Source organism: Chelon labrosus (genome assembly GCF_963514085.1).
Source record: "Chelon labrosus genome assembly, chromosome: 13".
Taxonomy (NCBI): Eukaryota; Metazoa; Chordata; class Actinopteri; order Mugiliformes; family Mugilidae; genus Chelon; species Chelon labrosus.
The window spans coordinates 20,574,234-20,590,988 of record NC_140346.1 but is presented as its reverse complement, the minus strand read 5'-3'; the positions used below and the strand labels follow the sequence as shown (position 1 = coordinate 20,590,988).

General features: G+C 40.5%; 1 protein-coding gene across 4 annotated transcripts in view; it reads right to left on the bottom strand.

Annotated features, from left to right (window-relative positions):
- ncam1b (neural cell adhesion molecule 1b) overlaps positions 1-16,755 on the bottom strand; it is a 77,622-nt gene that overhangs the window by 17,714 nt on the left and 43,153 nt on the right. For 2 of the 4 annotated variants that reach the window (XM_084558407.1, XM_084558404.1), the window contains exons 8-13: positions 16,217-16,359; positions 14,868-14,891; positions 7,678-7,707; positions 4,065-4,215; positions 2,821-3,008; positions 2,376-2,472 (exon numbers count right to left, since the gene is read on the bottom strand). In XM_084558407.1, the coding sequence (XP_084414533.1) occupies positions 2,376-2,472; positions 2,821-3,008; positions 4,065-4,215; positions 7,678-7,707; positions 14,868-14,891; positions 16,217-16,359 (633 nt within the window). The remainder of the gene's footprint in view (positions 1-2,375; positions 2,473-2,820; positions 3,009-4,064; positions 4,216-7,677; positions 7,708-14,867; positions 14,892-16,216; positions 16,360-16,755) is intronic. The other 2 variants (XM_084558405.1, XM_084558406.1) reach the window with 2 other exon arrangements.

Below are 16,755 nucleotides of genomic sequence, written 5' to 3'. Positions count from 1 at the left end.
AGCTCACAGCTCTTTAATACTGTATCACTGAAGTACTAATCTTTGCAAGAAATCTATGGTTTATGACATTGCAGGTTTTTCTCTTGCACTGAATATTACATACTCTTATTTCAGAAGTGTAGGAAAATATCTTAATGCTCCCTTGACTAACTAAATCAAATTATTCCCATGTCAGCATTAAATGATAATTGTACAAAGAAAGACCAGTGAAAACAGCGAGCAGCTCGGATGTTTCAAAGAAGCAAAACTTTTGATGGACCCTCGAGTTTGATAAACCTTTGAGGTGGAAAAAGAACCGTTTTAGATGCACTCAAGCACCTCGCAGTCAGATAAGCGCAACCTAATCTTTCACTATCAAGCAAATATGCCAAAACCCTAACAGCTGGTGAAAAACGTTCCTCAGTACTTTATTTTTTTATTTCCCTGAAGTTTGGGAATAAAATATCTATCTTAACTGTGATTACATTGCATTATTTAAATTATTTTACCTACAGGGATTGTACATATCCAAGTACTGGTGGCCGTTATGAATTCACACATGGTGGTGTGAACCTGGCTCTGTATTGCATTTAAGAAATGACGAGGCAGACGCTAATCATAGCGGTTGCTCATGCTCTGTGAGTGACCAGTGTGGTCTTTTCTATTCACTTACTTGTGACTGTGGCTTCTGAGTGGCATTACATCTCTGCTTTCTCTCTCTTTTACCTAACAGATCAATACGCAGTATTTTGTATTGGCTTGAAGTGATCACATGTCACAAGAAAGTACTCTAACCTCGCTTGCTGTAAGATAAGATCAGATTAGATCGTCTTTTATTGATCCCACAGTGAGAGAAATGTACTAGTTACAGCAGCAGAGGGGATAAGAATAGTTCTACTTATACATCACAACAGTCCATCATTTCAGTGTGTGTGATCTACAAGGAGCAGACTTACTGACTTTAGATACTAAACACATTAAAATTATGAAAGTGCACAATGACATTTGCAGTTTTAGATTTAACGCTACACTAAGTTTAAAGTTCTGGACACGCCAAACCAACATCAAAGAACTACCAAACAAAGGCCGACAGTGACGCTGCCTGTGTCTGGACCAAAAAGTTGCACTTGAACACAATGCGGAAACTACAGTCGACAGCCAGCTGGCACATACACCGATCAGGCATAACATTATGACCACCAGAGAGTGGACATGAGCCTTCTGTGGATTAGTTTTGTTCCATTGCATCCCACAGATACTTGATCAGTTTGGGATCTAGTGAATCTGGAGGCCAGGTCAACACCTTGTGCTGTTCTTCATGTTTTTTTTTTAGTTGTTCCTAAAGTGTTTTTGTGTGTGTTCCTGTGACAGGTTTGCACCCTGCTAGGGATGTTCTGCTGCCATCAAGGAGTGTCATTGCTATGTGGTGGGGGTGTCTGGTCTGGTCTAGGTGGGTGGTACATGTCTAAGTAACATCCAGGTCCACACGTTTCCCAGCAGAACATTGAATTGTCACAAGATGGTCAACGTTATTCACTTCTCCTGTCAGTGGTTTTAATGTTATGTTCTGCACCTGCGTGAAAGGAAATAACTTTTCATACCAGCAGGTGGCATTTGTTAATCATCAGAGGAAACTAGATGAGCCACTGCTAGCTGAGAGGCTAGGGAGCTGGGAAGAGCTACAAACCATCATATAGAGCTTTAATCTTCTAAATTATGCCGATGAGTTAGTCTACATTTTATTAATTTCAGGTGATCATGTTGTCATAAAAATATCTGAATGCTCAGATGAGATGAAGATGAAAGATGAGGAGAGCTTTGCTGTTTTCTTTACTTTCATCACTGTCATTTCTCTTCTAGTGCACAAGTGATCTCTCTGACCGACACACTGCGCCACAGACTCAACATGCCGAATCATTTGAAACGCCACTGACGAGGGTCTGACGAGGGTCTGACTAGTGCCAAAGGTGCAGGACACACTGCTGAAACTAGAAACACATGGCCGGTCGTGAGCCTGGTGTGTCACAGCCCTAAAGCTCATATCCAGAACAACCAGAGGGAGGGAACATTGAATTATCTCATGTTGGTAACACTGGTGTTCCATCTAAATATAACATCCATCTAAACAAACACTGCTCTGTGTAATATCAGACTGTGGTGAACCTTTTGGTCTAACGTGCATCGAATATGGGTGGAAAATCTGTGACTGAAACAAAGTGCACTCCTCTCATGCAACACAATTCCTGATTATTTATCCTTAATTTACAACATTTTAAACGGTTATTGCATCATGTACATCATGAGTTAGACCTTTTTCTCATCACCAGAGGTCATTCAACTTGAAATCATGCTGGAGAAAAAAAAGGAGAGAAAAAAGATTTTGAATGATCACTGACCAGCCTGAATGAGCAGGAACTCCTTGGACTCTGTGCCCATCTCATTTGAGGCGGTGCAGTTATAGCTTCCAAAGTCATTTTCAGACTCAGGGGTTATCTGGAGGAGGGGGAGGGGGGGATAAAGCAGTAAATATATGAAGGGCAGCGCACTATAACAGATGAACTAACTTGCGTGTCGACCACTATGAAGGTGACCTTTTTGTTTGTCCATTAGAGTAGCCTATTTTTATTTATTTTTTTGCTGTGAGCTTTCCTGCTGCTGAATTATTCATTGGATTTTTTTTCCCCCCACAATGGAGCTGAAAGAAAACCCCTCACTTCAAGTCTATGCTCATGAAATCTTGATGACATAGAGGGGTGTGTGTGTGTGTGTGTATAAGACCGATGCGTAGGTGTACATTTATTTTATAGAGTGTAAATCATGCTTTGACATGAGCGTGTGTACCTGCATGAAGCTGGCTAAGGGACTTCTGAAGATCTTAATGTTGGTGGTGTTTGAGTTGGGCAGCTGCAGTCCATCTCTCAGCCACACAATAGACACGTCACTGGGATGAGCTTTGACCTCACAGCTGATATTGACAGGATTTCCCTCCCAGGTATACACTGCTACCGTACCGTGGATCTTGGGGGCGTCTAGAGAGTAAAAAAAACACATTTAACACAAAACCTCCTTCCAAACCATTTTAGATTTGGTTCAATAATTTAGTTAAAAATAGTGGATGCTGTTCTTCTACTACAGTGGACACGTTTCAGCGGGCTTAACACTTGAGACCCATCCAAATATGAAGCTATTTGCTCATCTCTTCCAGCTGACAGGACTCTGGTAGCCTAGGTAACCCTTCTCGTGTATTTCCCAGCCCAAATGTCTCAGAGAGAAACACGTAGGGCTGCATCCTCTTGTTACCTCTTGTTACAAATGTTGCCGTGGTCTTGCGAGACCGTGCAACAAGATTAGGCCACGTGTGAGGGACAATCCATAACATTACAGAATTATTTCCATCTCTGAGAGCACCGTCAGACCTGAATTGGATTTAAAATGACAGAGGAGAGCTGCCCAAAAGAAACGACCCATGCAAGATGTGCAAACCAGAGGTAAAATATTGTGGAAATACCACAAATCTAATGATGTCATTATGGAACTAATGACATCATTAGTTTCAACACAGAATTATCTCTAAATTAACTAATATTCAGATCAAATCAGGATATTAGTAGCGACACCCAGCCCCAGAAACAAGCAGGATCTAAAAACATTGTTATGGGAAGAGCTAGCCTAATTTTCGTCAGTGATAATTGACCCAACTTTCTTCTAGTTAACAAATAGATGAAGTAACAGTTTTAGCCATCCATTATATCCATATTATAGCCATCTTTTTGACGTTACTGCTCCCTGTTTGAAAAGGAAATGCCATCAATGAACGCCGCACCATCTGGATTCACTTGAAGCTTCACACCTGCTGACAGCATGTTGAGTTTTGCGGTAGGAAGCAAAGTCAAGGACAGTTTTTCCTTGGGTTAAATGTCGGGGGAACTTTGTGTTTACCTCAAAGTTGAGAGTAGTTTAACTTAGTACCTTGCCTGTTATCGCTACAACTCGCCAAATTTTATTGACACACGCCGCTGCCACATCACCGCGAGTCTCTTCCTGTGTACACGGCCCTTTATGTCAAGAGAGAAGGAAATACTTACAGCGGACCTCCAGGTGTGCCGTTTGATCATCCTCTCCAATGGCGCTGCGTGCTGAGCAGAGGTACTGACCAGCGTCCGTATACTTGACATACTTCAGAGTGAGCGAGGACACACGAGCATCACTCCTCACCACTACATTTCCATCCAGGCTCTAAATGGCAGCAGAAAGTGGCTCGGTTTAGAAAAAAACAAACCATTCAAATCAGTTATTTTCCACAGCCATATTGCACATTTACATATAGAGAGGACAATTCTGCCGACAGACGTGTGACCTGAAAATAAAAATAAAAAAAAATAAAAAATCAGGAGGGCCTGCCTTTAATGAACAGAACGGACATTACTTTAATAAAACAGGCCCACGCTGCCCTGTAAAGACGTGGAAACACAAGGACAGAGTTGACAGTGCAGGGGAGCTTATCCATAATTGATGTTAGAAGGCACTACAGACCACCTAGAGCTTTTCACACAGAAACCAACTCACGAAATATGCTGATGCATGACAGAAGACGGCAGAACATTACTTTACGTGCCACGCTTGCACTTTTACTTTGAAGACACCTGACTTAATGTCACTGCACACAATCGGTTTTTAGTGAAATGAGTTCATTACAGTTGGGGTTTATTACGGTGTGTATACAGCTCATGTCCCAGTTTCAGCGATGAAGAGCACATGCCAACCCACACAGCATTTGAAACTAGGCAAATAACAACAGACAGCTTAATGCTAATAAGATGTGTTATGACCTTCCTGCTCTCGACATAGCTGGTTTCATTATGCAGAGTAACAACATCCAAACATAAGTAGCTTCCTGACCTTCAAGGTCAACAACTTTGTGTTGTTGCGGTTGTTGTTGTCATGCAGCACTTAAGTGCCAGAAGGTAAAGTTTCTCACAGATTCCTTTTAAAGAAACATTGTCCACAACAGGTTATTACTAATTAAAACCTTTTATACAGACTCTAAACATAATATTCCCATAATGAGTGAACTCTCTGAACCTCATATTAACCTTTTATTCGAGCTGCTAGAGAAGGCAAAAGACATCAAGATAAAAATCAAAGGAATTCAAACTCAATTTATGGATTCGGGACATGTAACTTTTCCAATACTGTAAGCTTTGTTGTTGTTCTGGATTGTTCCGTTAACAAGGTGCTGCAGAGCTGAATATCTCAAGCCTCTCTTCTGGTTGCTTTCGTGGCTTTGATCCAAGCTGCGGGGCAAAACAATGGCCGAATGCTTTTACACATATTGAATTAGGCCCCGGTCTGGGCAGCCATGTAAGAGAAACCCTCGTTAGTTTGTATTCAAATTCAATAGACAAAGCATGTCTGAGGCATTCATTATGCATAGCGGGTAGCAGGACCAGGGAGACACTTACATAACACACTACCCTTTTATTCTGACCCCTGTGAGAGCATTCTCTCCCGACCCCCGTGGTACTGTTTCTGACTCCTGCATCTGTGCAACATGCCACACTATGTATAACCACCTCGTCCTACTTAGCGAGTTAGCTTCAATATTGAGTCATTTTTAATTGTATTCTCCATTTTATTTTTGGAAAGCAGCATCAAAATGTCTAAAAAACAAACTGAACAACTTATAGATAGTTTCTTAGCGGCTACACCCTCCCATTTCCTATATGCGTGCTGCATAATGGATATCATTATCTACCAGAGGAAATGTATGTACTCACTGTAGTTTAATGTTGTGATTCGTGCATGTTTTATAAGTCAATTTCCAGTCTGAATGCAGAATACACATTGTAGTTGTCATTACTTGAGTTTTCTGCCTCTTTAAAATACAATATAACTGACAGAACAGATTCTTCTGCTGTACCAGCATAAGAGAAAGACACTAAGCATAAAATTTAGATTATATTGCAGACATATTAAACTCATGTCTCACCAAACATTATCTGGCCGAGCATACAAATGTAACTTCTCTACTCTTGTCGAATGAACTTTCAGTTGCTTGTGCATTTGCAACAAACACGCTCAGCATGCCCAGACTGCTCCATGCTCCTCCCCTGTGTGATTTATAATGGGACGTCTTGCTGAGAGATACACATTGATCAATTTAGAGTGCAGGTGATCTTTAAAGGCATATCATTATATCAGAAAGTGAAAATTATTATTGCCTCGTCCATTAACCTGTGCACTCACAGCCTGAAAGCACAACTGAACCGCAAAGATGCTTCTGAGGTATAATTTGTGAACTCTTAATATTCAGTCTATAAAATAAAAAGCAAAGCACAGCTCTGTTTTTAAAATTATGAGAGTATGTTTTAGTGGAACCATCTTTCTTAAAAGTGCAAAGCGTAGGTAAGTAGAATGCACTGTTTGGGTTTTTTAGGGTTGGCTAATCAGCTTATCCCAACGTCAAATATGATTTATTTCAGCCATACTTTCAAGGTAAAAGCGTACAGAAAGCCTAGACAGAACATTTCCGATTCGCTACTTTGACAGCTTATTATTGGGGATGCACAAATATAGTGGCGCAACCATGTGTAAATCAGCTTTACACAAACCTAGTGATTACCGTCAGCATGTGCTTGATGAGAAAGGTTCTTCTTTGTCTCCTGGAGTGAGTAGCGTGTGACAAGGTGTTTTTATTTATTTTTATTTATTCTTAACTTTTTCGCAGGTGTTATTAACGAATGCATCAGCTGACTAATTAAATATTAACAGCTGACACGATTAAATATTGATTGTTGGAAACAGCGAATATATGGAACGCCTATTCTCTGTAACTATTAGAGAAGGGAGTAAAGGGAGTATTCTCTTCATGTGCCGAGCTATTTGGTGTGAAAATAGCAATGGTATTTATGGAACAAAGTGGTTTAAAAATACACATTCATTTGCTGGCAAATGGTACAAAATATAAATAACAGCGGCAACCCTAACATCTGATCATACACTTAAAAACAGAGACTTATTTCTGCTCTGAATCTGTTCTGTCCTGACAGCGAAAGTGGTGCACATGAAGGATTTCTCACCAGTTTTCCCCACATATGTAAAACAAATGTTCAAAAGTGAAGTAAGCTGGAGAGCAGCTTATGTGGGCAGCTCTTTCTTTTGCCAATTTTCACTTCCTTTCTCTTGTTCTGATACTCTGCCGAGGCACAAAGACATCTTTCATTTCCTCGAACACGCTGTACATATTAAGCCATCTTCAGTCCCACACATTAGAAATATAAACTATATGCTAATGTCAAAAATACACTTTGAAGTTATATCAAGACTTGGCCGTGGACTGAGTGAAATCTGAAGGTGTGGGTGGAAGGACAGAGAGATTTTAACATTACCAATTTCTGGAGAAGACAAGCTGACAAACTGCATACGAACGATTCATGATCATAATAAAAAACAGATATTTTCAAATGAAGGTCTTGAAACCACTGTTGGCTGCAGCATGTTAAGTTTATATGGAAGAAATAACTCAAAGAAAGACAGACTTGCACTCGCCTGTTTTCCTACCGTATCGTTCTCAGAGTTTACACTCTCCCTGACCCTTATTTGATCAAGAATTTTGATCTGCATCCACCGAGAATTGAGTTTGACTCCCCTGACATGAAAGATGGATGGGTGTAGGAAAAAGTCATGCATTTAGAATACCTTGTGTTGCTCAGGCCGAGTCCATGAAGCCTGCAGAAGACAGAGAGACAACAAACAAAAAAGGCAAAGCAGTTCTTAGAAAGCAACGCTCATCCGGGATAAGATGGGATGCTGCACACTGCATGCAAGTATTAGATGTCCAGTTTATTTGCTGAGCATCCACAGTACCTGATGTGAACGTGTGAATTTATTAAACTCCTGCAGATACAATAAAGGCTACGCTTTAGATCTCCTTTCAAAAGAAGTCTATTTAGTGACTAGAGGAGTTTTCTTTTGAAGGTAATCTGTTTGGCGGTGTGTTGTTTCCTATATATCTAGTTTCCGTGAGTCTATTGGCATCATGATAGCACAAACGCTTACAGATAAGAAGGTTATTGGTTTATCAGGAAGGGGTTACTCCATTACACTGCAGCAACAGAGATATGTCTTCTTTGGTAAAAAAGTAGTGCAGCAATTATCGACTCGCAATCCATCTCGGAGGCCTGAAGCGCTAATGAGATTATAAAACCCAATAAAACTGAATTCACTCAAGGACTGTTGCATTTACTTTTGAATGGAAAAAGTGCTTCTTACATGTAGAAACAACAGTATCGGAGTCAATCTAGTAACAAAACAACACTAGCTGTGTTCCTCATTAAGCACTGGAGGGTTTAAAATAAAGTATTTTGTTGTGGCTCTTCCTGAACTCCCCATGTGAGAAATGGAAATAAATCTTAACCTACAGGTGGTGAGTGTTATGTAAAATAGTTCTGCAAGTCAGATTACTGTTACTTATACACCAGCTTCAATGTTTTGACTGTATTCTGAATAGGAGATTTGCATGAATTCGGCTTTGTAAATATGATGGCACCTTTCCCTCTTCGTAAAGGGGCATGTTAAAATAAATATACATTTTCTTTTAGTGTTCTGGGATTGTATGCATGTAAGATTCACAGACCTACATGATGCAATTCAAATAACCGAGTTGTTGTCAAGACTGTATATAAAAGATGGACGTAGCCACCATCGGCTACTGGATTTTGGATGATCCTTTAGACGCCTCGAGCAAGGGAGCAAGAGGTGGAGCACACCAAGAACCCAAGGACAGCTTGTCAATCACTTCAGAGCACACATGTCAATCAAACCAGGTATGCGCTTAAACATAACTCTCTTTGAGGCCTAATATCTACTTGAATATGTACCACCGCCATCAGCACACTGATGATAAAGTGTATTTTGATTTAATATTTAAAGGGAGAAGCTGGTAATAGTTAAATGGGAGTTTATGGCAGGCTGAGGCGTTTTGGAGCCAGCCCCTAGTGGCCATCGGTGGTAAAGCCACTTCATTCTTCACTTTTGAAGACATGTTGACTACTAAAAAAAAACACATGTTGTCTACTTGGATCTTCCAACATGACAGCACATCTGTGGCGCTGTCATCCAGCTGTATTGCTGTCTGGAGGCAGGATAGCCAAGAAGGTAACACCGGCATCCAAAAAGCAACAGTCCCTTGCTGAGGCCTTCCATCATACAGACCACGGTAGTTCAGAGAGACACAAAAAATAACTTGGGCTATGGGGACGCTCACTGCAAAGGATGCGCAGCCATTTTCAAAGGCTGGAGATGTGGGCTTTCATCACCTTATGAAACGGTACCAGCAACTGTGAGCTGCCAGGGCTAAGAAGCACTTCTTCTTTTTGAAGTGTTATTTTTTTTTATATACATTTATTTATTTATTTATTGTACACCAGAAATGCGAACAAATAGGGGAAAAAAACAGCTTTTACAAACTGAAAACAGTGACCTTGGGCTAACTCTCTCGTCACATTCCTAGTGGCTACGAACATCTTTTATGATACAGTCTATGGTTGTTGTTCAGTGTTGTCATCTCTCTCATACTACCAGGTCTCTTGTAGGATATTACAGTAAACATCATCACGCATAAAAACACTAAAATAATACGTGGTTCACTGTTTGACATTATGTGATGGTATTTCATGAGTAACTCAGGGGGGGAAAAAAAAATCATCATAAGAATCATATTTGACCAATAATCTTGAATACAGCAAAACATCCAACTGAACACAGAGTCATTTCACACCATGGCAGATCAAATTAAAACTCTGGATAACAAATACTTTGTACTACAGCAGACAGCATGCTACATCGAGTTAAATCACAACACACCGAAGAGCCCAACTCCACGAGACAGAAAGCTTTTTTTTTTTTTGTAAAACATGCTCTATGGATTTCATGATGCTGTGGAGAAAACTGTTAAGCATGACAATGGGATGTGATAGCGAAAGAAGTACTGAAGCGTAACAAGCGAAATGATGAACAGGTATTTCATCAGGTGCAACAGCAGGGAAATGTCAAGTAAATGAAAGCAATCTGCTGATCTAAATGTAGGGGAAAAACTGCGAATCAAACCATCAACATTCACATTTAACCCCCCCACCCATATAAAGGACATATGGTGTGCTTTAATTTATCTGGCTACGTTACGAACCGTAATCAACTTCTTTACTATGAAAATAAGCACATTGGGGATGGCAAATACAAGAACTGGTCTTGTTAGGAGAGTCACAGGCAAAGCTTAATGTCTGAGTGTAAATCCAGTATGTTCTTTAAAGTATTGTGAGTCCTCTAGTGTCACAGTAAAACACGAACGGCAGTCTGCTGCATATCATCACAGTGCGGAGAAAGAGCAGCAGCCCAATTAAAACAAGCAACACAACAGTGTGGAACATCACCACCACCACCTCATCCACAGCCTCGTCTGCAGCGCTGCCTCTGCAGTAAGTGAGCTGACAAGTATGGCTGTCATATCTCTGACAGGTGTTTGTTTAAGACAAAAGGACAATGAACAAGAGCAGACGCGAGCATGCAAAACAGAAGACACCATAATACAATGACTTCGCCGAGCATACGCGGAGAACAATATGGTGACGGTTCCCTCGGGACTTAAAAATTTTCAGCCCATTGTCATTCCCCTTCCACGGAGAATTATCCCTGCTCTTTGTTCTGACATGAATTGTAATGTGACATACGAAGACAAATACGCTAAACACATAAATATACAGAACCCTGTTTTACTCCCTGGGTGATGCTATTCTGAAAGCTCATGATTATGCATACTGTCATCGTCCTGTGTCATTAACCGCTGAGCCTCTGAACCTTTCCAGTACATCACAGAAAACTGACTGGCATTTAGTGCAGACACACTTACGTCACACCACCACTGAGCTGGAAGGCGTGCTGTACATGAGTAGCCTTTTGTGTCTGGAGAAAACCGTGCCCTCTCTGCATTGGCACGCCACACTTGAAGCACGCCTCTGTTTTAGATGCCCTGACTTCACTGCAGCCACGCAAAATTAAAATGAACTATTAATATTCACAAGTTTATTTTCTTTAACTTCTATTTGGGAATCTGGATGTTAGGCAGAACAGACCTTAGGAGATTTAAACTTGAATTTGCTACAAAAACACACAGATTAGAGACTCTAAAACGCTCTAAACTTTAATGCGCTTTTAAGTTTTATAATTAGTCTGATTTCACTACATCTTCCCTTTGTATAATTCATAATATTTCCAGATAATTACAGCTCAGAAACTCAGCATCAAGCAGAATGTTTAATATGTATTCAAATAAGCAGCAAAACATTCATTATGTAGATAATGTACAAAGCATGGATAAATAGTTCATTTACATTTTCGGTTATTAAACGGACACACTTATCTACAGTGACTTGGAGCGAATGCATTCAAAGGGACCAAACAGCACATGTAAAGTTGATGAAAGGTCCGAAATAAATATATTAACACTTAACTTTAATAGCCGTATAAACAAAAACAAAACTATCTCCAGATAAGCACCAATTTGAATTTGAAACGTTACCCTAAGCAGACACACAAGTCCAAAGCATTTTGGGAATGTGCTCCTTTCATCCGTCTCTTTCATGTACACTAGAACAGCTTTATATTGTACAACACAATAATCTTCCTCAATCCTCACACTGCGCTCCTCTTAACTCACGGTTATTCGACGATGCTTTTGTCTGCCGACACTTAAGACTCTGAGTGGGAGGTTATTCAGAATGAATCAGTTTCTCCTCATGTCAACCTTTAAAGCCAAAGACCAGAGCAGAATGGGAGTCAAATAAAGCCAAAGATTTGTCCGTCACAAAGTACAACAACCTTAATGTGGACTGTCTTTGTTTCCTTTGTGACTGAAAAACTGTTTCCACATTCTCTAATCCTTTATCTCAAACATTACACAACGACATCGTCTCCATTTGCCGCAAAATAAAGATCAGTTTTAACATGAAAGGTGGAACATGTGTTAAGACTTAGTTTCTTAACTTCTGTAAAGCAACCAAGAGGCTCAATATTAATGATACTTTTAGCTTAAAGGTACCAATGTGGAGTTTTTGACCACTAATATTGTTTTCACATGCTTTACACACAAGCGCGCAAGAAAGAGGAAGACTACTGTCCAACTAACAAAAAGTGCAGTTCCTTTAATGGCCACTTGAAGCCGGGTCCAAAAGTGAGTCAGTCTTCATAGACCTCCATGTCAAATGTCCAACTTCCCAGCAGACATAAACATGTTTTTAAAGCCTGGTATGAAAACTGGTTTTGGGCACTCTAGCTATTTTTCCAATTCCTGGTGACTATACACAGGTCGCTAGCCCGTCTTAGCACCACTTACTTGCCTCAGCTAGGAGTTAGGAAGACTCAGACAAGACATCAACACCCACATTGTGCTTCAAAACTACGAATGATGTCAGTGTCTATATACAGACAATGCACCAACATGGAAGTAAACAAACAGACTATGAAGTTAAAATCAGCTTAAAAAAAGGAAGGAAACGCACCAAACACTTCATTTGTTAGGTATCCAGGTAACACACAACGAGTTTCTGTGGACAGCCCACAGTGTAAATAGAAGGACCACAGGGCACCTTCGCCGACCTCTAAACAGAGATGCTTTTTGGATTCTTCAAGGCTGCTCCAAGTGTTAAAGCTGGAAGCGAGCCAAGGCAATATAAACTTGTTCAGATGCCCTCTCGTGATGTTACTTTTTCTTCAAAGTCAGTATTTCTTCTCATTATATTTAGCACTGAAGATATAGCTTTTCTCAAATGCGTAATGTTAATCGATCCACTGTGTGAATCAGACTACTCTATAATGAGCTGATGAAAACATAACTCATCTTCTTACTGTATTGCAAAGGGAGAGAAAATGACAAAACATCATTGTATTTCTATAAGGTCCACAGTCTAGTAGAAAGTACTTTTTCTAAATAAAACTAATTGGTTTTGGTAAAGGGGATTCTGCATTAACAGGTCGGTTACTGGATGTGAAGTACTTGATGTGATCCAGCTAATGCTATTCAATAAGAAATGAAAGAGGCTGACCAACTAGTGAAAACACATTCAAATAAGCTGCTAATTCATTCCGTCTCTTCATCACCACCACACATATAAAAAGGCTCAACACTAATCCTGTTTTGTGACCAATGCAAAATGTCACATCAACATATTAATCTTCACAGCCTTTTTTATAAAAAAAAAAAAAAAAAAATGTTCCCAATTCACCATGAACACCCCAAATGAATGCTGTTGCATTTGTCACACCCGTCCTGGATGAAATACATCTGTCGTGATGATTACAGAGAGCATGACGGACGCACAAACAGAAGTAGACAATTAAAACAATTAGCAGCCGTTTCTTCATGCAACCATTGATGGCCCACCACAGAAATCACTTCCCTTGCTGATGATGATCAAAACTATAAAGATACATCTAAGCAATCTACATCTACATGATTCAATGAGGCTGCTAATCATTTCTTCAAAGACAGCTGTGAAGAGGTGCCACGGGGCGTACTGTAGACTACAGTGCAAAACACACTGCCACCAATGCACAGCTGGCTGTCACAGGACACGTGTCACATGACTTGCCATAGTGCTGGATGCCAACAACCGCGTATTGCAGTTTCCTTTTTTGTTATTAACAAAAAGCCTGTGTTTGTCGTTTATTTCCTCAGCCCTGCACCTGCAGAGTCACCTCCTCTACGGCGCGCCAGGCAATGTCTTTCATGACATATAATAGTGAGACTGTGGGATGTTATTCTGCCCCTCTAAGGAGTCTCTCCTCATCCATTATGACAGCTTCCCGACCACAAAACAGGCCGACCTGTCACTGACAGAAGAGGAGGGTCGAGGTACGGCAGCTGGAAGACGTGTCCTACAAAAAAAAAAAAAAAAAAAAGCTGCTTCTCACGAGAGCTCGGCACTGGATAATAGGACTGAGGTGAAAACCGTCCATGTGTGCCAGTGTGCCTTGCCAATGTGGGCGTGCAGAGTTACAAAAAAATAAAAAATAAATAAATAAATAGGGCTGTCGTGACGTGCATCAGATGGCAGTAGTGTGTTTTGCACTGGTGAGTGAGGCTCCACTCAAAATGTATTTTTAAATATCAAACAGTCTGTGGGCTTGACAGGTGGCTGTGAAAAGTTCCTGCTTCCATGTCCATGAAGAACAGAAGCTGCTGTCTGTTTGAATTCGTGTCAGTTGCGATGGATTTAAAATAATTATCGTGTTTTTACAGCTGAAAAAAATGTCCATTAAACCATTTTCTTGCAGCACAATCCACTTCTCCACTGGCCACCTCCATTGTGGTATGTTTCAAACACTCCTGTTTTCATTTTTGACTGCAGTGGGTAAGTGTTTGATACTCAAAAGATATACTTTAGGTGGAGCACTTTTACCCTTCATACATAAATGTTAGACAAACTACAGCATTATGGAGATGACAGACAGACTGAGCTGGGCTTGAATCCAGGCAACCTCATGCTGTGATGGAAAGTTTGAAATGATCAGGCAACAGCGACACAGAAATGGCGTTTTTTTTTCTCCTTTCATTATGTTATTAACCACATTTTCATCTGATCTCGTGAGATAAGCTCTGCACACTTGCTATCACAAGATCAGTGAAGTTTTCGGGCTGTATTTGGAAAGCATGCAACAGTCAAATCAATTTCATGAACTCAGATGAGATCATTCCTTGGGGTTTTTCAAGAAGCAGCTGGGAAATTTTTCAATAAAAAGGGATGATTTGATATCAGTGGGAGTTTTTGTCATATCTGGAGGCTTTGCTTTACAACACTGCTCCAGTACATTTCTGTGCCACACGGATTTCATACCTGATAGATCCTGTTTAGATGTGCCTGTAGGAAGAAAATGTAGCGCATGTAATGGACTGGCTCCAGAAGTCTTCTATGAACTAGAAGTATATCTCATAAGATTTTCCCCCTCATTACCTCCGAACTGTAACAAGACACCATGACCTTGAGGGACCAGGCCATGTTGGCGATAGATGTACAAGAATACCTGTCAGGTATTCATTGTTTTTGATGGTTTGCACATGGAGTAATGTAGAAGATATTACCAAGGGAAGATACAGGATCAAGTATCAGGATGTAATGGGCGGTAAAAAAAAGCTGGCTCTTAATCAACGACGTGCCAAAACAAATTTAAACGATGGCAGCAGAATATCTGCTGATAAAACTTTAAATATAAAAACTTTTCAATCACATGGCATGAGCAGAATAATGGCAACAGTGATTGAAAATGCTAAGCAAACACTTGAACGTTCAAGTGCTCATTCTAGCAAGTACAATAAGAAGCAGACAGAGTTTAATTATTGCCTTCATTTCCGTGCTTATTTTGGGAATGTTATAATTGGGTTTCTGGTGCTGATTGTCTTGACTTTTGGGAAAACTCAAGTCATATCTGAGTGTACTCCATATAACTGACTGAGTATCACAGAGCTAATTACATGAGATCCGCTGGGCCATCTGAAAGAATCTGCTAATCTAGGTTGAATAATCAGCGGTACATTGTTGAGGGTGTTTTGCAATAAAACTGCACAAGTCCCCCACCTGCACAAAATCAATGTAACACTTGGATTTAGGTTAAAGGTGTTCAATTCTTCTCATGGAGACGCAGCTGTCCTGCAGGTTTGTGTTCCTCCCTGGTGGCTACTACTCGCTGTGCCCCAATTCCACATGCTTATAGTAATGCATAATAAAATAATACTAAAAGGAAGCCAGTGCACAAGTGACATACTTTTTCATTTTGAAAGAAACAGAATGCACGACACAAACTGGTTTTAGTCAAAATACAACTTCCGAAATATTTCAGTAAGTTCAAACTGTGTTACAAATTGAAAGGAAAACAAATATTTTCAGTGAATATTCTTGGAGATGCCACCAGAGACAAAACACGACCATCCTGTTATTTTTATTTTTTTTACCAATTACGTATTTTGTCCCTCTGTGCACAATTTATTTAAAACCTTAGAGGGTAGAATTTATTTATAGGAAGCAACTGGGACACAGACTATATCAGTCTGCGTTGCGCCAGGTGTTGTTCATTACGTCCAGAAGAAAAAATGCAGGCAGGACACCGGCCCTCAAGGACCAGAATTGACTACCTAGTATACTTATTTATTTAGCTACCACAGTCGCCCATACTGGCTTTATTTTATTACCTGCTCTCCTTCTGTGAAGACACGCTCACCGTAGCTCCAGCTGATGGTGGGTGTTGGATCTCCTGACGCCTCGCAAGTCAGAGTTACCTGCTCCTCCATCTCTGAGGTGCTCTGGTTTACGATGTACGTGATCTTCGGTTTCACTGTAAAACACGAACCCAAATTCATCACAACAGCTGCGGCGTAACACCCGACAACCAGGTGGTTTAGCAGCACATGTACAAAAAAAGTAAAAGAGCATTGCCGATGTGGGGCGAGTTCAAAGGAAGGATGAGGATCCACCGTTGACAGGTGAGAGGGATTTTTATGGCAGAAAAACTGCATTTAAGCTTTCACAGTCCCAGCAGCACCAAAGCTGTGATAACCGTGTGTGGATCCAAACGTAATTTGTGTAATAATTTATTTCTCCTATCTCAAAGGAGCCCAGCTTCATTTTTGTTTACAACTGAGGGAGCTGTCAAGTTTCAGCACACCTGCTTTAACCAGAACGCGCAGCAGGGCGCCACAACGGTGACATGAGCAGAGCGAAGCAAATTCAA